General features: G+C 31.6%; 5 protein-coding genes across 9 annotated transcripts in view; 3 read left to right on the forward strand and 2 right to left on the reverse strand.

Moving 5' to 3' along the window:
* The first annotated feature begins 1,008 nt into the window (after positions 1-1,008).
* LOC107024483 (two-pore potassium channel 1) lies at positions 1,009-6,046 on the forward strand. 5 transcript variants are annotated; one of them, XM_015225470.2, is made up of 4 exons: positions 1,009-1,231; positions 3,078-3,996; positions 4,318-4,476; positions 5,762-6,046. In XM_015225470.2, exons 2-3 carry the CDS (start codon positions 3,098-3,100, stop codon positions 4,466-4,468), a joined length of 1,050 nt encoding a protein of 349 aa, XP_015080956.1. In that variant the 5' UTR covers positions 1,009-1,231; positions 3,078-3,097; the 3' UTR covers positions 4,469-4,476; positions 5,762-6,046. The 5 variants fall into 5 exon arrangements, with proteins under 5 accessions (XP_015080956.1, XP_027773994.1, XP_027773995.1 ...); XM_027918193.1 differs by lacking the exon at positions 5,762-6,046 and adding an exon at positions 2,548-2,662 and having other exon boundaries at positions 4,318-4,803; XM_027918194.1 differs by lacking the exon at positions 5,762-6,046 and adding an exon at positions 2,548-2,579 and having other exon boundaries at positions 4,318-4,803.
* A 1,332-nt stretch (positions 6,047-7,378) lies between these two features.
* On the reverse strand, positions 7,379-8,026 carry LOC107025377. The gene has a single exon (XM_015226167.2). It carries the CDS (start codon positions 7,873-7,875, stop codon positions 7,531-7,533), a length of 345 nt encoding a protein of 114 aa, XP_015081653.1. The 5' UTR covers positions 7,876-8,026; the 3' UTR covers positions 7,379-7,530.
* A 2,627-nt stretch (positions 8,027-10,653) lies between these two features.
* LOC107024362 (cysteine synthase 2) lies at positions 10,654-14,310 on the forward strand. The gene is made up of 6 exons (XM_015225326.2): positions 10,654-10,946; positions 11,407-11,481; positions 12,612-12,755; positions 12,880-13,269; positions 13,350-13,585; positions 13,842-14,310. The coding sequence occupies exons 1-6, from the start codon at positions 10,749-10,751 to the stop codon at positions 14,062-14,064; spliced, it is 1,266 nt and encodes a 421-aa protein (XP_015080812.1). The 5' UTR covers positions 10,654-10,748; the 3' UTR covers positions 14,065-14,310.
* Positions 14,311-14,437: 127 nt separating this feature from the next.
* LOC107026547 lies at positions 14,438-17,469 on the reverse strand. Its single transcript, XM_015227548.2, has 3 exons — positions 17,238-17,469; positions 15,187-15,287; positions 14,438-15,043 (listed from the first exon to the last, which is right to left on the reverse strand). Exons 1-3 carry the CDS (start codon positions 17,287-17,289, stop codon positions 14,768-14,770), a joined length of 429 nt encoding a protein of 142 aa, XP_015083034.1. The 5' UTR covers positions 17,290-17,469; the 3' UTR covers positions 14,438-14,767.
* Positions 17,470-24,860: 7,391 nt separating this feature from the next.
* The window catches only part of LOC107025799 (protein DEK), an 8,304-nt gene continuing 6,508 nt past the window's right edge, over positions 24,861-26,656 (forward strand). Inside the window, exons 1-3 of the mRNA XM_015226537.2 lie at positions 24,861-25,066; positions 25,495-26,307; positions 26,429-26,462. Coding sequence (XP_015082023.1) covers positions 25,510-26,307; positions 26,429-26,462 — 832 coding nt within the window. The 5' untranslated portion in view covers positions 24,861-25,066; positions 25,495-25,509. The remainder of the gene's footprint in view (positions 25,067-25,494; positions 26,308-26,428; positions 26,463-26,656) is intronic.

A 26,656-nucleotide genomic window follows, 5' to 3' on the forward strand; every position in this document is an offset into this window, starting at 1 on the left:
GAACAAGTGGGTTCCACTTTGTCTTCCATGACTCTATGTTTCATCTCCTCTTTCTGGTTTTAACTCTCTCTCTTTCTCTAATCCCTCGATTTTAACTCTCTCTCTCTCTATTCCCTTGACGGAGAAATTTCGGTGACAACTACTCGCCTGCAAGTTCAAGATTGCTCAATCATGAAGGACATCATTATCACTCCTTTTGTTACTCGTTTATCATTGCTCCTTAAGAGATCAACCACCCGATCTCATAAAAAAATTTCACTATTTCAGTGACTTGGATTAAACGTCGGTCGTACTCATCTCCTTGGCTTTTTTCCATTTCTCTTTAAAAAAAATCCTCTTTTTATGTATTTTCGTATTTGGGCGACCATAATAAAAGGTTTGAAAACCTTCAAATTTGTCAATCTTAAGTCTATTATAACAACAATAACTCCGATAATTGTCATTGAAGCTCTAGCAACTCTAGATTCAATGATATATATATATATATATATATATATATTCAAAATTATTAGAAAATCATGTTGTTTGTTTTAGTTTTATATCTAGCTAGGAAACTTTTAATTTTAGCATTGTACTGGAGAAATGGAACGACGAAGGAGACGAACAACACTGAAAATGGGAACAAGAAATTGTATGGAAGAATTAAAAAAAATGAAAAAGAAAATATGACATGGATAAAGAAAAAAGAAAATAAAACTAAATCTTTTCACCATTGATATGTTGTCGACGTGTCACTGAGGTGGCGTTGAGGTGGCCGCGTGTATATCACCTCCCAACCATGAAGTTGGTATTTTATATATAAGGTTGTATTTAATTTACCTGAAAGTTCTTTAGGGGAATACTTAAACATCCGTATAATTACAGTGCTAAAGTGAATTTTACGGAATAATTTGAGGGAAATTTTATGTATTTTCTCTTTATTTATTTGATCATGAGTATTATTCTTTTCTTTTTTTCATAATATTATATCACTTTATTTGGAAATAACTATTTAGCCCTAAAACTTTGATAAAACTTAAATTTTCCCGCACCGAATGAGTAGATAAAAAAAACGAGGAAAAGCCAAAACCAAATGACGACAGCTCTTGTAAGGGGACTGAAGAAGCTAATCGTGATCGCAATTAATCGGAAGAAACTAAGGAAGATGGACGCCTGCAAGTTAAAGCTCCAATTGATGTCAAAGAATATTCGAGCTCGTTCCAGCAATTTCTTTACAGAAATCAGGGTTTAGGTAAGGATCGAAACATCTATTTTTTTTCTCGTAATTCAGATTACTATTTCATTATTTTTTTCTCGTGAACTTGCACCTTCTTTGAATGTTAAGGTAAATCTGTGGATGCTTGCTCACTGAATTTTTGTAGGAAGCTTTAATTTGCGATTTTGGTGTATCTGTGGGCGGGGAAATTCTGTTCATGTGTTGTTGTGAGGTTTTGTGTATCATAACTCGTAAGGTGTTATCCGTTAGTTAAATTTAGCTATGGAAGAACTCATACAAAAACTAAAGTTGGTTGAATTTGAGATATAGCCGTCAGTACTAGTTGTCGTAGTACTGCTCGATTTCTGATACTATATGTTTTTTTTTTACTTCGATTACGTATTATTGTGTTGTAGTTACTGTTCAGAATATTTTGTTATGCTTTCACTTTCATTTGCTGTTTTTTTTTATCTACCTACGAGGTAAGTATAAGATTAACGTATCTACTCTCCTTAGACTCAACTTTGTGGGACTAGACTGGTTATGCTGTTGTTGTTAAGATATAGCGGTAGAGATGGGGAATTAAGAGAGAATCTGTGTTCTGTTTGATAAGTTAGTTTATTCAACCTCTAGTCACCAGTGTTTGAGTTTTGGTATTCATTTAACAAAAACTAATTTATCTTTCTTTATGTCTCTTTTTTCCTTTCGTGATAACGGTAGTTTATAAGCCAGCTTGCACACACCTTGGTTAATTTTACGGGGTACTTGGTACCTTCTATTAGCATAGGTTGTGGTATGTAGTTGTTTCTCATTTGATGCGTGTTACATTCCATCATACCAAGAATAGGTGAATTTGTGAGAACATTTGTATCTTCTTGGTTTCATTTAAAAATCCTTTACTTAAGTTGCCAGATAAAGGAAGGATGTATGTGTGGGATGTTTAGATCTTTACCAAACCAGTTAAAAGGCTATAATTTTAGTAGAATAATGTACTGGTTGAGGAAACTGATTGTCTGTGAGCATGTGACTGTAGGATTTTATAGATTGTTTTTTTGTTAAAGTCTCATGTAGAGTTCTCAGAGTGCAGGGCCACTAATCATTTCGCAGATATGATTAGCATGTCATTTTACACAGTATAGTATAAGGGATGAGAGATAAAGAAATCAAACTCTGTCACGAGCATCACATAGAAGAAAACTAATATTTCCAGACAAACGCTTGATTTTAGTTACTTGACAAGTTAACAACATAATGAAATGTGTTTGGATGTCTCAGCTAAACAGGATGAGTCCAACTTTACAGTGACCGCTTGGATTTGATATCTAATTTTTTGTCGTCTGTGCGAACTTTAGGTGTCTGGATGCATCTGTTTTTCTGTCTCTCGGTGAGTTTTAAGAAAGACTGATCAAGTTCCATGCTTGTGTTCTTACTGGCCAGAGCTTTCTCAATCATCATGAGAAATCAGTGGTAACATGCGCCTTCTTTTTATGTGAGCTAGCCTTCTAGGTTAAATGGATACTCTCAATAACAGCAACCCAAATATTTATCGTCATTGAACTGGAACTCTATTCATCAATGAGTATAAACCCATGTCAAAATACTCCTATTGATTGTTAACCCTGCTGCGATGGACCTATCCTAGAAAGTTCGTTACTTGGTGGTATTGCATGTGGCACGCGTTAAGGTTCTAGATGTATCACAGACTAAGAACTAATAATTGACAGTCAAGGTAGTGTTTGCATGTGAAAACATGAGAAAACTGTCTTTGTTAGTGTTTTGGTATTCGATGACAAGTCTCTCTGGCTAAGGAAAACCATTTAGCATATGAGTTATGATTTACTAAATTAAATGACTTTTCTTAAGCAGACACAATTTCTTGCAGGAATTCTTGAGGCTTCCAGGATGACTAACAGGGAAACAACCCAGCGCTTGTTGGATCAACTGCCTCAAACCCATCATACGGTTGGTCTTGGGAGAAAAAGATTTCGCCGATCTAAAAGTACTCCTGTGAGTGAAATTGCTCCGGTGGAAATTAATGAAATAAAGAATGAGCAATCACTTCTACATTCTAAATCGATTTTGGACAAATTCCACCCTAGTATTAGGAAAGTTATTGTTTACTTGGTTATATACTTGGGAATTGGTACCATTTGCTTTTATTTTGTTAGAAGCAAGATCAAGGGAAAGAAAATAGATGGCGTACTTGATTCCCTTTACTTTTGTGTTGTGACGATGACCACGGTTGGATATGGTGATTTGGTTCCTAACAGTGCAACTACCAAACTGTTTGCCTGTGTCTTTGTGTTCTCTGGGATGACACTTGTTGGACTGGTTCTAAGCAAAGCAGCAGATTACTTAGTGGAGAAGCAAGAAACACTATTAATTAAAGCACTGCATATGGGTTGTAGAGTTGGTCCGGGTGAAATTTTAGAGGAGATTGAAACAAACAAAATAAGGTTCAAGTGTTTCATGGTAGCGGCCTTCCTTATAACGCTCATAGTCATTGGGACAGTCGTCTTGGCTAGAGTTGAAAAGTTTGATACTGTAGATGCCTTTTATTGCGTCTGTGCTACCATCACAACATTAGGATATGGAGACAAAAGCTTTTCAACCAAAGCAGGGCGCATTTTTGCTATATTTTGGATTTTGACCAGCACTCTTTGTTTGGGTCGATTCTTCCTTTATGTTGCTGAATGGAACACGGAAAAGAAACAGAAGGAGATTGTTAAATGGGTTCTTTCAAGAAGGACAACAAATGTGGATTTGGAGGAAGCTGATCTTGATGATGATGGGGTTGTAGGGTAAGTTCATTTGACTTTAAAGCATGCACCTATAATTAGATTGCAAAGCCCTTCTTGATCCACTTAATTCGAGTATTTACTCTAGTTTTGTACTCTCACCTTGTTCACTTTGGTGTTGTAAACTGCACTCTTGCTTGTCGACACAGGTCAAATTGACGGAACCATTGTTTAAATATTGACTCTGTATTGTCTTTGTTAGTGTCATTACACCATTGTCTTAGCTTTTGATCCTAAGCATGTATTATTCTTTTCTCATTGTAAATCTCAATGCATACTACAAACTGTAATTCTGGTCTCCTTTTGTTTTTGTCGATTGCAAAGGGCTGCTGAATTTGTTATTTATAAACTTAAGGAGATGGGGAAGATCAACCAACAAGACGTCACAGCTGTATTGAAGGAATTTGAAAGTCTTGACGTTGATCAGTCTGGAACTTTGTCAACCGCGGATCTGGCACTCGCCCAATCATCTTGAACCGGGAGGTGATTGCTCTAAAACCTATATTAGTGTATTAAACAACCTTTTCCACCTATAACTATGAGTCTTTTTGAAACTTCTAGTGTATTAGTAGCATATTAGAAAACGTTCATATTTATAGAGTTTTTGACACAAGTCATGCAGTAAAACCCACTCAGCTTAGTACTAGGTGAAATTTACACTTCCGAGAATCTCCATGCAGTCTTCTTAACTCCTGTAAATTACTTGTACTTTCGTATGTAAAAAGTTAGCAAACTTCTTCCCTTGTCAAGGAATGTGATAGGTATCTGAGTTCTACAGTACAATTATTGATCCAGAGTTTTCCAACTCGAGATGTAAACATTTCGTGTTTCTTTTATCCATCTAGCATTTCAAACCAACATGACTAATCCAGATTCGTGTCTCTTTGGGCCCATTTAAGAGGAAAACTCTCTCTACCAGGAAATTTTTCATTCTTAGTGTTTAAATCCAAGACTTGTGATTAAAGGTGATGGATATCTATCCTATTGCAATCTCTTTGGGTTAAGCATTTGTTTGTCCGTCTACTTTGAACACTCAAAATTGACCATTTCCCGTGTGATAAGATATGGAATGGTTTGCTTACTTTGGAAATCCCAAACAAAAGAATCTACCCAGCCCCAGATGTAACCATTCCTCATTTTGTTCACTATCAAAACTAACTCGACTAATCTAGATTCTCGTTGGGCTCATATACTCTCTCTACTAGGAATTTTTCCATTTTTTATACTTTTTCTTCTTGGTGACTTGAAGTCTCGAACCGGTAACCTTGATGTTGGAGGTAGAGGGTCCAATTGAGCAACCACTTGTCACTTAGGGGTTGTGTAACCTTAATGCTTGAGGTAGAGGGTCCAATTGAGCAACGGCTTGTCACTTAAGGGTCTTAGTAGGATGTATAAGAAAAGCATGAGTTGGGAGAGATTTTATGTATTATTTTATGAATGGTATAAGGTTGAATAACTAATACATGAGTAACTAATATCTACATAAAATAATACATTGATTCCCTCCTGACTGCCCTTTACATTGCTTATACCTGCATAATATCAACTACCAAACGATAACGACCCTTAGCGTTTGAATTTAATGAATCTTATTTATCCTACCATAATCTCATTAAGTATTGATGGTCCATCCACTCCAAACACTCAAAAATATACCCTTTTTTGGTGTGAAATGATAGGAATTGGTTTGGTTACTTGTGAAATCCCATTATTCGTTTCACTCAAAATTCTCAATCAATCTTTACTGTATTGTGATAGGGAATTTTAGGGAGGCCGAAAGTGTATGATTGTGGACCCTAGTCCGACAAACATAGGTTGAAAGATTATGATGGCAAATAGAAATTTTAAGCAAGGATTAATTTATGGACCGATCGTACTCAGGCTTTAAAGTCCATATCCTAATAAGTGTGATTGTGGCCAAAACCCATTTTAAATGGAATCCCTCGGGGTTGGTTAATAAAGTGTATTAGAAAAACAACGCATGTATTAGTTTTATGCATTATTAGTATTTTGTTTGATACACTTTTCAAGCTATGTATTAACGCTTGCATTAGTGATACTACTTTATTTGGTATCAAAGTATTTATAACTAACATATGAAAATATATAGTGTTAGTAATGCAAAAGTTTTTAATGCATGCATTAGCATAATTAAAGGCATAATTGTCCTTTAAAACTTTTTTCACATTCTTTCCACTAATTATTTTATCTTTGTAAATGAATATTATTTTTTAGAAACTATACAATGCATGTTATTTTTAGCATAATTACTACAAGCATTATTAATACACCATATTCAACATTATTCTTATATATCCTACCAAACAAACCCATATTATGAAAGCGTAGATATACTCGATTTTGGTGTAATCATTCAAGTCATGCCTTATATTTATAAATTTTTATAGGTTTTATCTATTTCGAACCATTTCAAATTGCTTTGTTTCAGATAAAATATTTGAAATTTTATATGACTCTTTTTTTTCTAAAGTTTATGCATGTATGATTGAAGTTCATCCTTTTATGCTTAAATTTTACAAAAAAAATGTGAGAACTTCAATTTTATGATAGTAATTAATAAAATGAGTTGTAAACCATAAAATTTTAGATTCTTTATCTTAGCATAGATCATTAAAAAAAATCTGTGCGAAAAGATTTTTCCTAAACAAAATATGTGTAAATTTGTCGAGAAATGGGTAGACGTACAAAATAAAATAAAATAAAATATAAAATATACAGATGTATTTTTTTTCCTTGAAAACTTATCAATGAGCAAGTAATATAATAGTACCGTTAGGTGCCTAGTATGAAGACAAATTAGGTGAACCCACTAATTTTGTCTTCGAGAGCACTTAACGTTATGGTCGGTGTTCAGTAATTCACTTTAGGAATCCAACCATATTGCTAATATTGTTATTTTCCATTTTCTTTATTTTTCTTTCCCCCAAAAAATTGTGATTTCTTAGGTACATAGGATCAATAAAAAGGTAACATCATTTTAAGTCAACTAAATATAATTTGATTGAATCATCACATGTTAATGAGATAGTGTCATATGAATTAAGACGAACAATATTACAAAGAGGAGAGTTTACCAATGTTGTGCAGGAAATGAATAATTTAATAATAATGTTGGTATTGTATTCTATTTAGCTGGTGAAGCAGTAAAAACAGAGTTTTGTTCCCGAACTAGTTCAAATATGAAAATATTCAAAAGTTGATTACTATATTAGAAATATCATTTTTAGACCTCGAAGATATTATTATTGTTATTGATCAATATTTTTCTCGATTGTATTTTTCTTGTGGAAGTACGGGTGCGGATAGTGTGTTCGGCCAATTATATTAAATATATGCATATAAATTAATTTAGAATGTCAATAACGTAGACGATTAAAACTCAAAATTAGGCCCCAAAGGTAAGGTGCAGGCCAATAATGCAAGTTAACATTATTCAGAAAATATACAAAAATTTAAAAAGAAATAAAAAGTATCTAACTGGAAAAAAAAAACAGAAAATAAACCATTAATTTCACTTCACTCTACTTTACTACTTTCACCTTCTTCATCTTCTCCGTCTCCTTCATGTTCATGTAAATCACGTAGATGCGTTTGTAATTGTTCTTCGGGTTGACCCGCTACGAATTCCAAAATACCTTCACCGGTTTTCTCACCGGAAACCTCAGATACCGGCGGAGAAATCCATCCAAAGAGAACGACGGCGATTAGGAAGAGAGCAGTAGAGAGTAAGAGAGGCCAGAAATACTTAACAACATCGAGAAATCGAGGTGCGAGGTAAATAAGAGCGAAGATGAAAATCGTAAAAGTAGATGCAATTAAGATGTGGAATTTGAATTTGAGAAGCAATTTTTGGATTTCCATGGCGGAAGAGTTCGAAGTAATGAAATATTTTGGGGCCTTTTTTGTAGAGAAGAAAAAGAAGAGAGATAAAAGAAGAGTGAGAAATGGAGTGGTTTATGCTCTCTCTGCAAAGATTCTCTGCCGTAAAAGTTTTTTTTTTCTTTTTTTCTAAGGACTGTACTGAAGCCTCAGGGACGAAATTCGAAATAATTATAATTTTTCTTTATTAAGTTTGAGTGACGTATTGAAGTTCGAATAATTTGTATTTTCGTTAAAAAGTTTTATTTTAGGAATGGGTTAAAATTAGATGATATGAACGAGCTGTAAATATTAATTAGGTGATTTAATGATTTACCATAAAAAAAAAAAAGTTACCTTAAGCTGACTAGATGACCACTTTAGAGTCGAATCAACGTAGGGGTCCTTTTTTATAATATGATGTGCGAGTTATCATTGGAAGAATGATTTACTCTCTTCGTTTTCATTTAGTTAATTTAAAAAATAATACACATATTAAGATAATAATAATTAGCATAGTAAATTATAATTTTATTCTTATTAAGCATGGTTTCAAAAAGAATAAACTAAAACTTAGAAAATTTCAAAAAGTTTAAATGAGGATATAATAGGAAAAATAAAATGAAGATATAATGGGAGAAAAAAATTGTCTTCTTTTCTTAATTTGTCAAAATGGACAAGTAAATAAGAATAACTAAAAAAGAAAATATGAACAAGTAAATAGATAGAGGTAAAAATGTTTAAATTTGTGCAAAGTAATTTTATAATTAAGTTACTATAAATTTCAAGAATACAATTAATCAGATAACTTTCATAAGAAATTTAATTAAAGTAGGATTGAAAGAAAAAAAATATATCAAAATAGTAAATTAAAGAAAGTAAAAGTGATTTGTAGTAGTAAAAATTGAAGTATATGAAGTTTTGTACCACAACAATCGACTACTATTATTTTTCTATCGTAATTATTAGCCTTTATAATCTAGTCTTCCCTCCCTTTTGAATTTTTTTGTTCAACCCTTTTCTCTCTTAACTACTTAAATATATATAGCTATTTTTATCTAAAATTTGCTTCTTTTTATCATGTTTGTCAAGATTACTTTTACATTCTTTTGTAATGTACCCACTATCCATAAACATCGCATCGAACATCATTATTTCTATTACTTTCATCTTCTAGACGTATATATTGTTAAACTACCAACACACTATTCAAATACCAATCACATAAATTTTTTTGAACTTGTGTAAAGCCAATAAAAGGTATTTGATTTATTTCACCCTATCGGCTTATTAACGGACTTGTCCTATCACTGATTTTGTCGGCCTTTTTAAATGTCTTGTAGCACTTTTTGGCACTCATCAATTTTTATTTTTATTTTTATAATGTAATCAGATCTAGTTGCACCTGATTGGTATAATCTATTACATAAAGTTATTCCTTATGGGAATAATCATATTTAAATCTCCTTTTTCAGTTTTTGAGCTCTTATTTTACGTTACTATTTATTCGATTAATTTAAATTAATTATTAAAGAAATTAAATATTGAATGTTATATATCGATTATTTGACAACCAATTTAGTGCAGAGAGAATAATATATTTCTTATCATGAATCTTCTTTTAAATATACGAGCTTAAAAGAAAAAATAATTCTTTACCTTTTAATTTTTTTTGTTGTCGAAATGAAATTACTTTCGTACGGAAAGTTGTATATTCGATCATGGGAAGTTATAATGCAATCAACTTTAGTTGACATTTTATTCAACCCCTTTTACTTTGTAACTTCTTATAAAAATTTGAGTATTTAGAGAAAATACTCAAATTCAAGTTTTAAATATGAAAAAATTATTATCTTTTAATGGATTTTATTCAATATGAATTTCTATTAGTCGGGGCTCTAAAAAATACTCAAATGTCTATCCTAACTTGTTTCAATTACTATTCATTATTGACAAAGCCCATAGTGCCAATGGGTTGGGCTCATCTACAGCACTTCTCTGGATTTTTACAAATGGAATGATTTTGCGTTTTTATTTAACTTTTAACTCGTTTTAAAAGAATTGTGTGAGGATAATTTTGAAATAACAAAATCGAAGCTTAATTTCTCGTAAAACTCCAAAAGACTTACATTACCATCACTCATGGTTGCTCATTAGGATTAGTGCACAAAATCTTGATAGATCATCAGGAATTTAATGAGTGACCATATTATAACTCTTTTCAAATTATTATAACTTCTTCCGTACAAATTATACTATTATAACTTTAAAACAAATCATTCATAAATTCCAATGGATCACCAAGAATTCGAATAATCATTTTCCCAAGTTTAACTTTAAATGATTATGTTTCTTTTTCTTTAACAACTACCAAAGAAAAAATTATTTACCATTAATTGAGCCACAATATTACAAAGGGAAAAAAGACATAAATGTATTCTCAAACTATCGTAAATGGTATATTGTCATACTTTTGGAGATTAATGCCATATCATCCAAAAACTAGAGTATATATGTCTTTCACCATAACAAAGACTAAATAGATACACGTGGCACAATGTTATTCCCCAATCCGGTATTTAATATATGCGGATCGGTGAAGATTACGACACACATTTATCCGTTATAATAAATGCTATCTCAAAAGTATAACAGAATATATCTGCACATCATTTACGATAGTTCGGGGTAGATTTGTCATTTGTCAATATTATAAAAATGACTTTGCCATCATTTATCCAAAGTGGAATGGTAAAAAGAGAAGAAAAAGAAACTTAGGTGGTCTAATTTGCAATTGATCGAAGTATTCATAACCTGCCTTTGCCCTTTCACCGCCCATAATACTTCCGGTTCAATTACACCGGAGAACCACCGCGATGGCGCCGGTGAGAACTGCAGGCGCCATCGCGACACTGCTCTCCGTAGCCATAGTCTCTTATTTCCTCTGCAAAACTACTCAGCAAAAGTCTTCCGGAAAAAAGAAACTTCAAAGACGTAGAACTGGACTCGTCGCCGCCATTGGCAGCACTCCGTTAATCAGGATCAATAGCCTCTCCGATGCAACTGGCTGTGAAGTATATTCTCTATCTCTTCATTTCAATTAAGCATAATCATGCATAGCTATATGCTTAAGCTGAAATAATTGTTTTGTCATTAGATATGATTAATGAGCTTAATTCCAAATTAGTTGAATTTGGTTGGGTAAATATCATGATTCAGGATTTTGGCACTAATAGGAATTATATATTTAGCTTAATTTTAGGTCCTAATGCAATCCTCTCCCTTTATTTGAACTTAGACTTGTAATGCTTTTCGAAGCTCATATAGGATGAGTTGTTTATAGGTAGATATACATATAGACTACAAGATTTAACGACGTTTGGGTATATTCTATGTATCTTTAATTTAAGACCATATGATTAAATATTGTCTTTACTTTTCAAACTTCGAGTTAAAAAACGATAAAAAAAATTGAAACAGAAGGAGTATTTAGGATAAATATGTCTAATTGATAGTATGCCAAATTGTGTTCAGATTTTGGGGAAAGCTGAATTCTTGAATCCTGGAGGGAGTGTGAAAGATAGGGTAGCTGTGAAGATTATTGAAGAGGTATTATTCAGTTCAAATTCCTTTGTTTAGTCGATCGTGTATTAGCTCATTATAGCTAAATGCTTGCTTATAACTGTATCTGTTATTATTGTTTTAACTTCGTTCAGGTTTTGAATTTTCAATCTGATTCAGTTTTCTGAATTGGTCCGATTCATGAGGAGTTTATATTGTCTTTATATAGCTTCCTATAACTAGCTCCTTTTCTGATTCTCTTTTCGGTTTTTGTTTCAAACACCATTGTTCTTTTCCAACCACAAGTTGAATGTTTAGCAGCAAGCCACTTTTGATGACCAGGTACGAATTGTTTAGTTTCAAGGGTAGAGGATGATCAAAGTGGTTAATATGCCCGTGGTACTCTACACATCTTGCAAGTTGCAACTAGCTAAACTGATTGACAAGGCCATGCCTTTTAGGTGCATCGGAGTGGGAAAAGTTAATAACTTTATGTTAGCAACCGGACACATGCCTGAGAAATACCAGGGGCAGATCTAAATACGGAATGAAGTCATTCTTTTGTGGATATGTACTGAAGTCCATTTATTGGTATGTATGGAGGATATGTAAACTTGTAGGTAATTACTACTAAAAAAGATGTAGATATATACTCATAAGTAGTTCATTTGGAGCTCTTGGGATCCATTTAGAGCCCATGCTTTTCGCCTAGCCAAAAAAGATTGTCAATATGCCTTTCTTCTGTATTTGAGCAGCCAAAATGAGCTACTTTATGTCAACAGCCTGGGAAATCCTGGGGGAAGTCTAGTACCCTATAAGGCATATTTTTCGGAATTCACGGTCATCATTCCAATTTCCAAAATATATAGAATGTCAAAGAAGAATACCTGATTGTAGAAGTTGAAAGAGTCTTATTATTTTGCTTCATGTGTTGAAGAAGATTACCTGATTCTATACAGTTGAAAGAGTTCTATAAAGTTGAAAGATAACCTGATTAAGGTTAAAGAGTTCTTGTAGTTATTGGGGTGAGAAGGTATTTAGTGAGGAGGAAAGCTAAACTCAGAGATTTGCTTTATGTTTTTATTTTTCGGTAAATTTATTTACATATATCAAGTTTCAATAAACTTGGTTATCTATAAATTCTTTTACTTCCATAAACAGTAAAATATCAATCACAGGCCCTGGAATCTGGAGCTTTAGCTGAAGGTGGAGTAGTTACAGAGGGCAGTGCAGGAAGTACAGCCATTAGTCTAGCAACAGTAGCACCTGCTTATGGGTGCAGATGCCATGTGGTTATTCCAGATGACGCTGCTCTTGAAAAGGTATGGAACTTACTGCTTATGGGTGCAGATGCCAAGACACCACCATCTTTTAAAAAAAAGTTGTTTTACCTAACGAAGACAAATTATTGCTACTGATTGAAATTCTCTCAATTCTTCCTCTCAGGCACAAATACTAGAAGCACTAGGAGCTACTGTAGAAAGGGTCAGGCCAGTTTCTATCACACACCGAGACCATTTTGTTAATATTGCAAGAAGAAGGGCGCTGGAAGCAAGTGAAATAACATCAACCACCAGAAAAGAAAGCCAAATTGATGCCAATGATTCTAGTCAAATCAATGGTCACTCAATCAGTGAGGAAAAGCAGAATATGCAGTTCTCATCTGAATGCAAGGGTGGATTCTTCGCAGATCAGTTTGAAAATCTTGCAAATTTCAGGTCACATTATGAGGGCACGGGGCCAGAGATTTGGGAACAGACAGGTGGCAAGTTGGATGCTTTTATTGCTGCTGCAGGTACAGGTGGCACTGTTGCCGGTGTTTCCCAGTATTTGAAGGTTGTTTCTCAAGTTCTAAAGTTTCTTCATTTTCTGTTGCCGGATGAAGTATGATTTAAGAGCTTCTGTATGATCAACAGGACAAAAACTCAAATATCAAGTGCTTCCTTATTGATCCTCCTGGCTCTGGTTTATATAACAAAGTAACAAGAGGAGTTATGTACACAAGGGAAGAAGCAGAAGGAAGAAGGCTGAAGAACCCATTTGATACAATAACCGAAGGGATTGGAATAAATAGACTAACTGAAAATTTTAAGATGGCAAAACTTGATGGAGCTTTCCGAGGCACAGATATGGAAGCTGTTGAAATGTCCAGGTTTATTCCTCTTTAGTCTACTACACATTATAGTATTTTTCTAGTTGCAAAGATGTCAATAAGCAGAAAAATGTGTTTGGAACATATTACATACCTCTTTTTAATCTTCTCTTGACACAAAAAGATGAAAGCAACAAGAAAAAGATGATTACCAAAGTTTTCCACCATTTTTGTCACCTTATTAAACAACTCTTCGCGGTATCTGATAAGCTATGTCAATGATTGGTGGAGCTTAACTGGTTGTATGACTCATCAGGTATCTGTTGAAAAATGATGGTCTATTTATTGGAAGTTCTTCAGCGATGAATTGCGTTGGAGCTGTCAGAGTGGCAAAGGCACTAGGTCCAGGGCATACAATTGTGACAATCTTGTGTGACAGTGGTATGAGACATTTGAGTAAGTTTCACAATGATAAATACCTATCTGAACATGGGTTGACACCTTCAGCAACTGGTCTGGAGTTCCTTCGTCCTAGTTGATCTATGGCTAGTTCATGATTGTTTTTTCAGGGCATTTAAATTCATGACAGTACCATCTCAGAGCTAATGTTGTATATACTATGGTAGGAAAAGGAAATTTTGATAATTTTTTATAAGTTTTACTTCGTTTGTGTATGACAGCTTGATAGAGAATATTAGAGGCAGGCTCTAATTGTTTTGATCTAATTTTGTAATGTTTAACTTTCTTATTTGATAAAAACCTATCTCAATCAAGAGCTTTTGATACATATGTGTCTCACGACTTATCCACGAAAGCTTGTGTCATTATACACATCTAATTAAAGAATATCCTTTTTATAAAAAATAGAGTCTTTTTTCTATTTGCATCAATAATTTAAAAATTAATGGGGGATGAACAATGCAGTAACACATTATCATTTCACCATAGGAAACTGAATCCTTACACATCCTTGTTTTCAAATCAAAAGCAAAGAAACAATATTTGGTATAGTGCATTCATATACCAAATATTGTGAAAGAGAGCAGCTCAGATCGAATCTGTATATCACAAGCAAGCACAGCCAGAGGACTGGTGACGTTTAGCCCCACAACATCGATTACTAGGGGAATTATTTGAGAGTACATAAATATTCAGTAAAAGCTTTCTTTTCCCTCCGAAAGGAAGACTTACTGAAGGGGGATTCCGAGTATGTAAATGTAAAATATGGAATCTTGTATTACGCTAACGTTGGTATCTTTGGAACATATTTTCATCACAATGAGGGTCAAGCCAATCCTTGGGGGAATTCTTTGATCCTGCAGCCATTTTTCCACCCACAAGCTCTCTCAAGTGTTCCACCTTATTCTCACGACCACTTCCGCTGTACTTCTTGTCTGCTTCCTTCAGTTTCTGTCTAAACTTCTGCTTGCGATTATTAGCAGAACCAAGCTCTTGTTGCTTTGATTGTGAAGGAGGAGCACCGTGAGGTCCAAGATATATATTCTCTTCTTTCTTAGACTGTGAAAGAGTAAGTGAGCAAGGAGATCAATTTGAAGGACTGTAAATCATCTTGAAAAAAGATACTCCTAAGTAAGCTTGGAAGAATTTTGACATCACAAAATATTTCTTTTTGGTAGAGACTGAAATGCTAAAGAGCTAACCTCAGCTGCAACTGTCTTCGACTCTTCAACTTCAACTAAATTACTGCTATTTTGGCCAGAATCTTCAAGTTCCAAGCTTGGAATTACATATCCTTCAGTGTCTGATGGTTCAAAATGTCAGATCATTCTGTTAATTCACATTATATCTAAAGTGTAATTCCAGCATGTTTGAACCAAACAAATCAGATTCAGTTGAGATAAAAATACGAGCTCTACTTTTGGGCACCTAATGTCAGCGAGATGACAAAACAAAATCACCAGCTATGAAGCCCCATATGTTAGCAGAGAAACGAAATGGTCTGAGAATAAGTACTTCACAGTGACACATAACATATTCAAGGAGGAGGAGCCCACACAAAGTAGCAAGGTGTAGTAAAAACAATCCAAGACAGCAATCGAGCATTTACACAAACGGAAAAAGCAGTAAACCCGGGAAAAGCTTTACACATCCTTTAATCCAAGCAATTTATAAATAAAAAGGCTGAAACTACAATGAAAAAGATAGATATCTTTCTTCTGTCAAACATTTACCACAGCAAGTGTACAACAACAGCAATAGATCATTTATGCTAGCTTCCATGTTCCTCTATTTTCTTTAGTTATAATTTTTCTAAAAAATCGAATGACAGAGAAATCTGATATTTCAGCTAGGAAACTCGATTGATCATGAACTCATTCTTAAACCACACTTGAAATTAGGCTTTGTGCAACACACACTTCAAAATTAGGCTTTGTGCAACAACCAAGTTTTGAACTTGTGATGTGTTGCCTAAACACATTTCATGTTGTATTACCTTAACATTAGAACCAAAACCCTCTAGGCAAAAAAGTTAAATCTTTTCGTCATTAGTTTTCCGAGTGAGATTTGGTGGGAAGAAAAGGTTAATTCACCAAACACTTCATGCTCTTGTTCATGTTCCACATTCCGTCTAAAATTGGCAAATGAAACAAATAAAGCATAAAATTACAAGCGTTTGAAAGATCAACACACACCCAAGAATCTTAAAGACGCATATCAGTTACAATTCCTTTGCAATGAAGTATACAAGGACAAAACAGAAGTACGGCAAGGGATTGTGGATAAAAGCAATTCCTTTAATGGACCAGTCATGAACCAATAAAATTACCATCATATATCAATAATTTTGGTAATAAAAAAAAACATATATATAGCATTTCCAGTCTATGACCTCATTCATTAAAGCTAATTGCTATCATATTCTCCACACCAGCATGGCAAACGTTAACTTGTTTCAAGAAAAGACAAACAGACAGATGAAACAGCAAATAAACTAGGTCAAATACCAGTCACATCTAGAGTAAATGCCATCAATGCAGGTCTTTCCACACTCACTCATGCACTAACTACTACAAGTGTAGATATTGAGAAGAGAAAAATAACACAAGGTTGTGTTCTGTTCCAACCTAAAGTGGAATTTTATTCAACTATTGACAAAGGTTTCTCCAAACAACAAGGGGCTGGGTCAACTATTCAATCAAATGACATTGAACATGTTTCCCATCTCTTCTCGAGAAACAAGTGGGCTATTTCTTTGCAAAACTGTGCTCAATTTCATGTGGCAATTTAGCAGGGGCAGCAGCTAGCTTATGCAAACTCCGAGTATTACAGTGGGTACCTACTGCCTCTCTCACTAAAACAACTACCTAAAGTGTTACTCCTCTGTTAATCCAAGTAGCAAAATTCATCAAATCAAAGTCATATCACTATCCACAAATGACAAAGCATTCGAACAAGTTAAACCACCTCCATCAGACTGGCAACTATTGGTGTTTAGGCCAACTTTCACGCACATGACTAATTCACCTGCCACCTCCAACCGGCAACAGGTATCCGATAAGCAAATTCCTTTTAGAGCTAATACAGAAATTAACCGGACAAAATTGATCATAATTCATATCTCTATGATGGATTCATCAACAGAGCAAACCTACTTATCCATAAATTCACAAATCTGATGAACTTGAACACCATATATTCCATTGGAAAACCAAACAACAATAAAAATAAAAATTGAAAAAGAAGATAATACCCCACTCCTCATCTTCGATTGAAGGAGTGGTTTGCACCGAAGACTGGTCCATTTGGTGCAGCTGACGATCATCGATTTCACTGGAACGCCGTCGCCGTCTCCGTCGCCGCTCGATTCTCCTCAGAAGTGAATCAAAGCACGCAACTATAGCTATAAGATTACATCAAAATCGAATCTTTCTCGAAGAGAATCCGAAACCCTAAAAAAATCTAAAATCCTCTGTTTTACTGAACCTCTTTTTTCAAGTAAAATGACAATGCTAGCCTTATCTTTGGTGTTTGACCCGAAAAGGAACCAAATGACCCGACATAATTATACGGCGGTGACGGTTAATAGTCGTGGTTACGATTTGACTGTCGGTAATTGATAATAAGGTTGATAGCGATATTTATAAAAATGCATAATGAATATTTGTGATAGATAATGTGGTATTGATTATCGATAGTCATTAATAATTGTTGATAATAATCAATAATTGAAAGATAACTCATATAATAATGATTGTCTTTAGGTATTACGATAACGAGAATGAGTGCAAATGATGACTCGATTATAACGAATTGCGATAATTGTTGTTAAGTAGTAAAATCGTCCATGATAGTCTTTGGTAATAACTAGTGAATGCGATGATACATTGTTAATGATAGATAGTGACAACAGTTATCACATACTATTAACTCTTTCCTTTAATAGCATGTTTTTATCGAAACGTATTGATGTTGATCATTTTATCACGTCTTATGCTTTATTGAAAGGTGTTGAATGTTGATCGATTTGTCTTTGTTTCATTACTGAAAATATGTTTATTAGTCAATTTGTTTGCACATAAAAGATAAATCGGTGAATTAAAATATGTTTTATTTGTGTATGAATATTAATCAATTTGTTTACAGGCAAGAGAGATGAACTAAAACAACTTTTTGTTGGATACAAATATTAATCTGTTTGGTTGCACATCAACAAAGTAAATAATTTGTTCTTGTGTACGAATATTAATCATTTTGTTTAGGTGAAGATGACAATTATTACTTACCATTGACTATTTTTTATCTATTTCATGCTTTATATAAACGTACGGAAAGTTGATCAATTTGTCTTGTCTTCTGTTTTATCAAAATGTGTTGAATGTTGATCAATTTGCCTTGTCTTTGATATTAAAAAAATGTGTTTATTAATCAACTTGGTTGCACGTAAAAGACAAATCAATGAATTAAAATAATTTTTTTATCAATGAATATTAATCAATTTATCTGCAAATAAAAAATAGATCGCTGAATAAAAATAACTTTCATTGGATATAAATATTAATCAGTTTTCTGCAAAAATAAAACACATCCATGAACTAAATATTTTTTCTAGTGAATGCATATTAATAGTTTTATTTGCAAGAAGGAAAGAGATAGATCAGCGAACGAAATAAATTTTCTTACGTACGAATATTAATATAGTTTGTTTCTAGCAAAGAAACAAACAAGCAAACTAAAACAAGTTTTATTGACACATGTTAATTGATTTATTTGCCCACACACAGAGATACATGATCCAAATAAAAGCGAAATCACACATTATTAGAAAACAATTAACTCCTAACTTGAAATTTTTCAACACATATTTTAATTGAATTAAATTTAATACAAATCTTAAAATCGTCATCAAAATAATAATTTAATCAATTTCAATTATTATTATTTTTTTACATATAAAATATAATACTACTAGATTCCATAAAGTTACAAAGCCATCAACTTTTTGGATCTAGTGAATGTCAATTGTCATGTGTAAGATCTAAAATTTTCAAATATTAAGATTTATTTTGGAGGGGAAATTTAGCGGGAAAAAGCACAAAAATGAAAAAATCAAAAAAATAAAAAAGAAGAAAAAGATACATAATTTAGTAGTCAACTATATAATTAAAAGCAATGTAGCTTACAAATGCTTTTGCAGGTCCAAAACGAATAGTGCAATATCCACCATCCATTTTCAGATGTCGTGTACGGAATAAAATTATACGTTGTTGATTTAGATTTTTATTTTGTCATAGATTTTAACGATTAAATTTTAAAGTTATATTAAGAAAAGTACAATTTAGACGGAAAAAGTTAATTTTCCTTTGAGTAAAGTCAACACTAATATATTTCATAGCTAAGGTTTGGTGAGGGCAAAACTTGAACAAATCTTGTCCCTAATTCGTAAGACATATAAACTATTTCCGTTAAATTCTTTAAGAACAAAAACATTTTAAAACAATTTGAAAGTGGAAATACAAAAAATAAAATAATAAAAATAATGAAATACGACAAAATAGAAGATAATTATAAAAAAATAAGTAGAAAACTGAACACGTATAAATTATTTTCACTAGATTTGTGCGTTAAGAAGGTATTTCAAAACAGTTTGAAATGAAAATCCAAAAATATAAACAATAACAATAATGAATTACAACAAAACAAAAAACAGTTATAAAGAAAATGCAGAAGATAGAACACATATAAATCATTTTCTTAGCGAAATTGGCACGTTAAAAAACATTTCAAAACTATTTGAAGATAGAGATGCAAAAATGAAAATAGTAACGATAATAAAATACGATAAAATAAAAACAGTTAAAACAATACGCATAAGATAAAACACGTATAAACGATTTAAATAGATCCTCAAAATAAAAAAGCATTTCAAAAAATAGTTTGAAAATAGAAAACACTTATAAACAACATACATAAAATAGAACACACACAATCGTTTTCAATAGATTAACACATTAAAAAACATTTTCTTTGAAAATGAAAATGCATAAATAAGAATAGTAATAACATTGAAATACGATAAAATAACAAATAGTTAAACAACATGTAGATTTGTGGAAGCTAAAACATATATAAATCATTTTAATAGATTTGCACGTTAAGCAATTATAAACATTATGCAAAAGATAGAACATTTATAAATCATTCTCATTAAATTCGCACGTTAAAAAGTCATTTTAAAACAGTTTGAAAATGAAAATGCATAAATAAACACATATAAATCATTTTCACTAGATTGTCAAGTTGAAAAAAGTATTTTCATACAGTTTGAAATATAAAATAATAACAATAATGAAGTACGACAAATGTGAATCACTCCCCTAAATGCTAAGGTTAAAAAAAAATTTCATAACAGTTGGAAAAATGAAAATACATAACTAAAAATAATAACGATGATGAAATATGACAACATAGAAAACAATTATAAACAATATACATAAGATAAAACACGTATAAATAATTTTCACCACGTTTAAGAAAGTATATCAATAACATTTGAAAATGAAAATACAAAAATAAATACAGTAACAATAATGAAATATAACAAAATAGAAAGTTGTTATAAACAACAGATATATAATAGAACACATAAAAATCATTTTCCACAATATTGTCAGATAAAAAAAATATTTTGAAACAATTGAAAAGTGAAAATATAAAAGTAAAAGTAACGACAATAATGAAGTACGATAAAATAGTAAATGGTTATCAACAACATACAAAAGATAAAACACACCAAAATAATTTCAAGGGAAAAGGGTCTGATATACCCCTCAACTTTGTCATTTAGAGTTGATATACCCCTTGTTATGAAAGTGGCTCATATATACCCCTACTTGTAAACAAATGGCTCACATATACCCTTTTCCTCTAACGGAAATGAAAAAAAATTAATTTTAATCTAAATTTTTATTATTTTTTTCTAAAAAATATAATCCAATATGAGTAAATTTATCCTCGTCAAACATATTTTTTTGACTTTTTTTTTTCAATGACTAATTTATAATTATTATTTTGATAATCAAATTTATTTATGTTTCACTAAGATTTTGTAAAACTTATTGTAGATGGCCAAATTTTTTCTTTGAATACGAAATTAAATTACAATACACACACAAAAAATAGTTTAATTTTTTTTAAACTAAGGAATGAAAGAAAAAAAATAAAATAAAAATAAGAAACTCAAATAATTATAATAAAAGAAGTCAAAAAATAATTTATGCATGAAAAAAATTAAAATATACCTTGAACTTTGACAGAAGAATCATATATACCCCTAAATATTTTCTTTTAATAAATTAGAAGTAATAAATATAAATTTAAAACTAATTTTTTAACTTCCGTTAAATGAAGAGTATATGTGAGCCATTTTGTAACGGCAGGGGTATATGTGAGCCGTTTGTATAACGGTAAGGGCATATATGAGCCACTTTTATAACGAGGGGTATATCAGCTCCAAATGACAAAGTTGAGGGGTATATCAGACCCTTTTCCCTAATTTCAATAAATCTGCACGTTAAAAAAATATTTCAAAACCATTTGAAAATAGAAATACAAAAATAATAAAACAATAACAATAATGAAATACGACAAAATAAAAGCAGTCATAAACAACATGCATAAGATAGAACACATACAAATCATTTTCACTAGATTTTCACGTTAAAAACAACATTTCGATACAATTTGAAATTATAAATACTAAAATAAAAACAACAATAATAATAAAATTTGACAAAATAGAATACATTTATAAAAATGTTCATGGGATAAAACAAATATAATCAATTCCTCTAGATTTCCAGGTTAAAAGAATATTTCAAAACAATATGCATAGGAACAAATATAATCATTTTCACCAATCTTTTAGGTTAAAAGAAAATTTCAAAACAATTCAAAAATAAAAATATAAAATAAAAGGAATAACAAAAGTGAAATACGACAAAATAGGAAATAGTTATAAACAACATACAAAAGATAGAGTACATAAATATCGTCTTACTGAATCTACCCATTACAAAATTATTTTAAAACCCTTCAAAAATAGAAATACAAAACCAAAAATAGTAACAATAGAAATACGACAAAATAAAAAGCAGTTATAAACTACATGGATAAGATAGAACACATAAAAATTATTTTGCACTGTATTTTCATATTTAAAAAACATTTCAAAACAATTGAAATATAGAAATATATAAGTAAAAATAGTAACAATAACGAAGTACGACAAAATATGTACAATTATCAACAACGTACGGATGATACAACACATAAAAATAATTTCACTAAATCTACACGTTAAAACAATATTTCAAAACAAAAAACAATAACAACAATGAAATACGACAAAATAAAAAATAGTTATAACATGCGTAAGATAGAAGACATACAAATCATTTCCACTAGATTCTTACATTAAATTTTTTTCAATACTGTTCGAAATTGGAAATACAAAAATAAAAACAGTAACAATTATAAATTTCGACAAAATAGAAAACAATTATAAAGAATGCGCACAAGATAAAATAAATATAAGCATTTCCTCCAAATTTCTAGATTAAAAGAACATTTCAAAACAACATGCATATGATGAACAAATATAATCCGACCAAATTTTCAGGTTAAAAGAACGTTTCAAAACAATTGAAATAAAAATATAAAAATAAAAGGACTAACAATAATGAAGTACGATAAAATAGAAAACAATAATAAACAACATATGTACAAAAATCATATCACTGCATCTGCCCGTTCAAAAGATATTTCAAATCAATTTTTAAAAAATGTTAAATAAAAAAACAGTAACAATTATGAAATATGACAAGATAGGAAACAATTATAAACAAAATGCATAACATGGAACACGTATAAATCATTTCCATTGAATTCGCACGTAAAAGAAAGCATTTAAATACAATTTGAAAATGAAAAATATAAAAATAAAAACAGTAACAACAATAAAATCTGACAAAATAGAAAACCGTTATAAACAACATGTATAAGATATAATAAATATAATCATTTCCACTAGATTCTCAAGTTTTAAAAAAATATCAAAACAATTGAAAGATGAAAATATATAAATAAAAAACAGTTATAATAATAAAACACGACAAGATAGAAAACTGTTAAACAACATGCAAAATGTAGATACCATATAAATCACTTTCACTACATCTTCACGTTAAAAAAATATTTCAAACCCATTTGGAAACAAAAATACAAAATCAAAATCAGTAATAACAATGAAATACGACATACTAAAAAGCAGTTATATACAAATGCAGAAGATAAAATATTAACAATAGTGAAATAATGTGATGATCAAAGCACAATACTGTTTGAAATTGAAGATACAAAAATAAAAACAATAACAATAATAAAATTCGACAAAATAGAAAACAATTATAAAGAACATGCCATGATAAAACAGATATAAACATTTCCTCCAAAATTCCAGGTTAGAAGAACATTTCAAAACAACATGCATAGGATAGAACAAATCTAATCATTTTCACCAGATTTTTAGGTTAAAAGAATGTTTCAAAACAATTGAAAATTAAAAATATAAAAATAAAAAGACAAACAATAATGAGGTACGATAAAATAGACAATAACTATAAATAACATACGAAGATAGAGTACATAAAAATCATTTCATGAATCTGCTCATTAAAAAATTATTTCAAAACCATTTAAAAATAGAAATCCAAAACCCAAAAACAGTAACAATAATGAAATACGACAAAATAGAAAGTAGTTATAAACAACATGCATAAGATATAACACGTATAAATCATTTTCACTGAATTTGCACGTTAAAAAAAGCATTTTAATACAGTTAAAAAATGAAAATACAAAAATAAAAACAATCACAACAATAAAATCCGACAAAATAGAAAATAGTTATAAATAACATGTATAAGATATAATAAATATAATCATTTCCACTAGATTCTCAAGTTTTAAAAAAAATATTTCAAAACAATTGAAAGATGAAAAAGTATAAATAAAAGCAGTTATAATAACGAAACATGACAAAATAAAAAACTGTTAAACAACATGCAGAATACAGATCCATATAAATTACTTTCACTAAATCTTCATGCTAAAAAGATATTTCAAACCATTATTAGAAATAGAAATTCGAAATCAAAATCAGTAACAACAATGAAATACGACATACTAAAAAATCGTTATAAATACATGCGGAAGATAAAATATTAACAGTAATGAAATAATGTGATGATCAAAGCATGTATGAATGTATATGATAACTAGAGTTGGAAATCAAGAAATTACGGAAAAATATGTACATCAAAGATCTCTAACGAGAAAATAATTTTAAAATTTATGATCAAACACGGAATAAAAGTAAGTTTATTGTTTTGAAATATGGAAATATATAAATAAAAGCAGCTAGAATAATGAAATCCGGTAAAATAGAAAACTGTTAAACAATATGTAGAATATAGATCCCATATAAATCACTTTCACAAAATCTTTACGTTAAAAAGTATTTCAAACCAATTTTTGGAAATAGAAATACGAAATCAAAATCAACAGTGAAATACGATATATTAAAAAACAGTTATAAATATATGCAGAAGATACAATATTAACTACAGTGAAATAATGTGATGATCAAAGCACGTATATATATACGATGACTAGAATTGGAAACCGAGAAATTACGAAAGACATGTACATAAAATTTCTCTAACGAAAAAATAATTTCGAAATCTATGATCAAACGCGGAATAAAAGTAAGTATATTAGTACAAAGGTTCTGCCTCATAAATTGGACGTGGCATTTAAGCCCTTTTAAGTCCGGAATTTGGAGTCCGCAACGCAATTTTGTACACAAAACCGAAAAAGTCCCTCCCGACTCTCCTCAGTGTGTGTGTCGAAACGTTGAAACTTAAGAGAGAGAAAATAAAGAGAGAGAAAACTCAGTTACGAGAGTGTAAACTCTGTGAGCTTTGAGCTGCAAAAATCATCAAATTTTGCTCATAAATCTCTGTAAGTTGTTTAATTTTATGTAAATTTAGCAAATTTTGTGCCTTTTATTCCATGTTTATACCTTGTTGTGTTGTGTTTGTGATGTAAGATTTGTTTTTTTTGGAGCTTAGGGTTTCGTAGATTTAGATAAAAATTGGATCTTTGTTCTCTTTTGTTTGTTTTTTCTCGTTATATGTGGTGAGTTTGACTGTTGATAGTTACAAATGAATCTGGAAATGTCTCGGGAGATATAATTTGCACAATTCTGGACAGAATTGCTTTGTGTTTTTGTGTTAATATTGAGCTGTGCTGATTAATAGTGGTTATTGGTATTGCTACAAGTATTTGACAAAATTCTGCAAAATGAAGGCTTATATGTGTTGCTTGGCATTTCAAATGCTTTTTAGTTTCTGCTGCTTGCTAAAGTTCTTATCTTTTTCGACTATTAGAGTTGAGTTTTAGCTATGGGAGAAGGGGAGACAGTTTCTGAGGTGGTAGAGGCACCTGCTAATGGAAATGTGGCAGTGGAAGACAAGAGTGAAGCTGTTGCCAAGGACTTGCACGCGGAAAAGGATGGAACGAAGGAAGTGAAAGAAGAAGAGAGTAAAGAGAGTGATAAAGATGTTGCTGAAAAGATGGATATAGACAAAGAAGAGGCAAAAGAGACCAAAGGAGAAGAAGAGGTGAAAGAGAACATTGAAAAAGAGGAAGTTGCAAAAGAAGACAATGAAAAAGAGGAAGAGGCAAAAGAAAACAACGGAAAGGGGGAAGAGGTGAAAGAAACCAATGAAACTAAAGAAGAAGAGAAACCTGACCAGGAAATTGAAGTGGATGAAGAGAAGCCACAAACCAAGAGTGAGGCAATGGAAGAAGAGCCAGATAATAAGGATGTGGAAGAGGAAATGGCTGAAGAGCAGGATAATAAGGATGAGGAAATGGCTGAAGAGCCGGATAATAAGGATGATGATGAAGAAATGGCTGAAGAGCCAGAGAACAAGGATGAGGAGGTTAGAGAGGAGGGTGAGAAAGAGGATAACAAAACTAATGAAAAGCATAAAGATAAAGAAGGGTCTAAGAAGAGTGTTAAATCCAAGGGGCAGAAAGACAATAAAAGGAAACGAGAAGTTGCACCAAAGAAGGAGAAGGAGCCAAAAACTCCTGCACCCCCAACAATTGACCGCCCTGTACGTGAACGCAAATCTGTTGAAAGGCTTGTTGCTTCTATTGACAGAGAAGCCAACAAGGAATTCCGTATTGAAAAGGTCTGCTATACAATTACTGATATTTTATGCCTCTTCTCCTTCTGCATTTCCATATTTTAGGCCCCTCACTGCACATTTATTGTTGCTTATGAGACCAATTTATGTTTTATGTGCTCTGCAGGGTCGTGGAACTGCACTAAAAGATATCCCCAATGGTAAATTCCTTAAGTTTTAGCTGCCATTTTTTTTCTAGTATGGTATCGCTAATGTAAAATTCAGTTGCGTTCTCCTCCGTAGGATTCATATAGCTGCAAATTAACGTTGTCAATTACTCAACATTGGCACTAATGCTGCAGAACAGAAAGTCATTTTCGTATGATATGTCTCCCCCCCTCCCCCCATACCCGCC

Source organism: Solanum pennellii, chromosome 7 (genome assembly GCF_001406875.1).
Source record: "Solanum pennellii chromosome 7, SPENNV200".
Taxonomy (NCBI): domain Eukaryota; kingdom Viridiplantae; phylum Streptophyta; class Magnoliopsida; order Solanales; family Solanaceae; genus Solanum; species Solanum pennellii.

What these genes read in the sequence shown, in the direction of transcription:
- LOC107024483 (XM_015225470.2), top strand. Translation starts at nt 3,098, where the DNA reads ATGACTAACAGGGAAACAACCCAGCGCTTGTTGGATCAACTGCCTCAA. An exon ending in GATGATGATGGGGTTGTAGG is followed by an intron (nt 3,997 to 4,317) that starts GTAAGTTCATTT and finishes TCGATTGCAAAG; the next exon opens with GGCTGCTGAATTTGTTATTT.
- LOC107025377 (XM_015226167.2), bottom strand. Translation starts at nt 7,875, where the DNA reads ATGGAAATCCAAAAATTGCTTCTCAAATTCAAATTCCACATCTTAATT.
- LOC107024362 (XM_015225326.2), top strand. Translation starts at nt 10,749, where the DNA reads ATGGCGCCGGTGAGAACTGCAGGCGCCATCGCGACACTGCTCTCCGTA. An exon ending in CCGATGCAACTGGCTGTGAA is followed by an intron (nt 10,947 to 11,406) that starts GTATATTCTCTA and finishes AATTGTGTTCAG; the next exon opens with ATTTTGGGGAAAGCTGAATT. An exon ending in CTGTGAAGATTATTGAAGAG is followed by an intron (nt 11,482 to 12,611) that starts GTATTATTCAGT and finishes TATCAATCACAG; the next exon opens with GCCCTGGAATCTGGAGCTTT.
- LOC107026547 (XM_015227548.2), bottom strand. Translation starts at nt 17,289, where the DNA reads ATGGACCAGTCTTCGGTGCAAACCACTCCTTCAATCGAAGATGAGGAG. An exon ending in AATCGAAGATGAGGAGTGGG is followed by an intron (nt 15,288 to 17,237) that starts GTATTATCTTCT and finishes TTGAACCATCAG; the next exon opens with ACACTGAAGGATATGTAATT. An exon ending in CGAAGACAGTTGCAGCTGAG is followed by an intron (nt 15,044 to 15,186) that starts GTTAGCTCTTTA and finishes ACTCTTTCACAG; the next exon opens with TCTAAGAAAGAAGAGAATAT.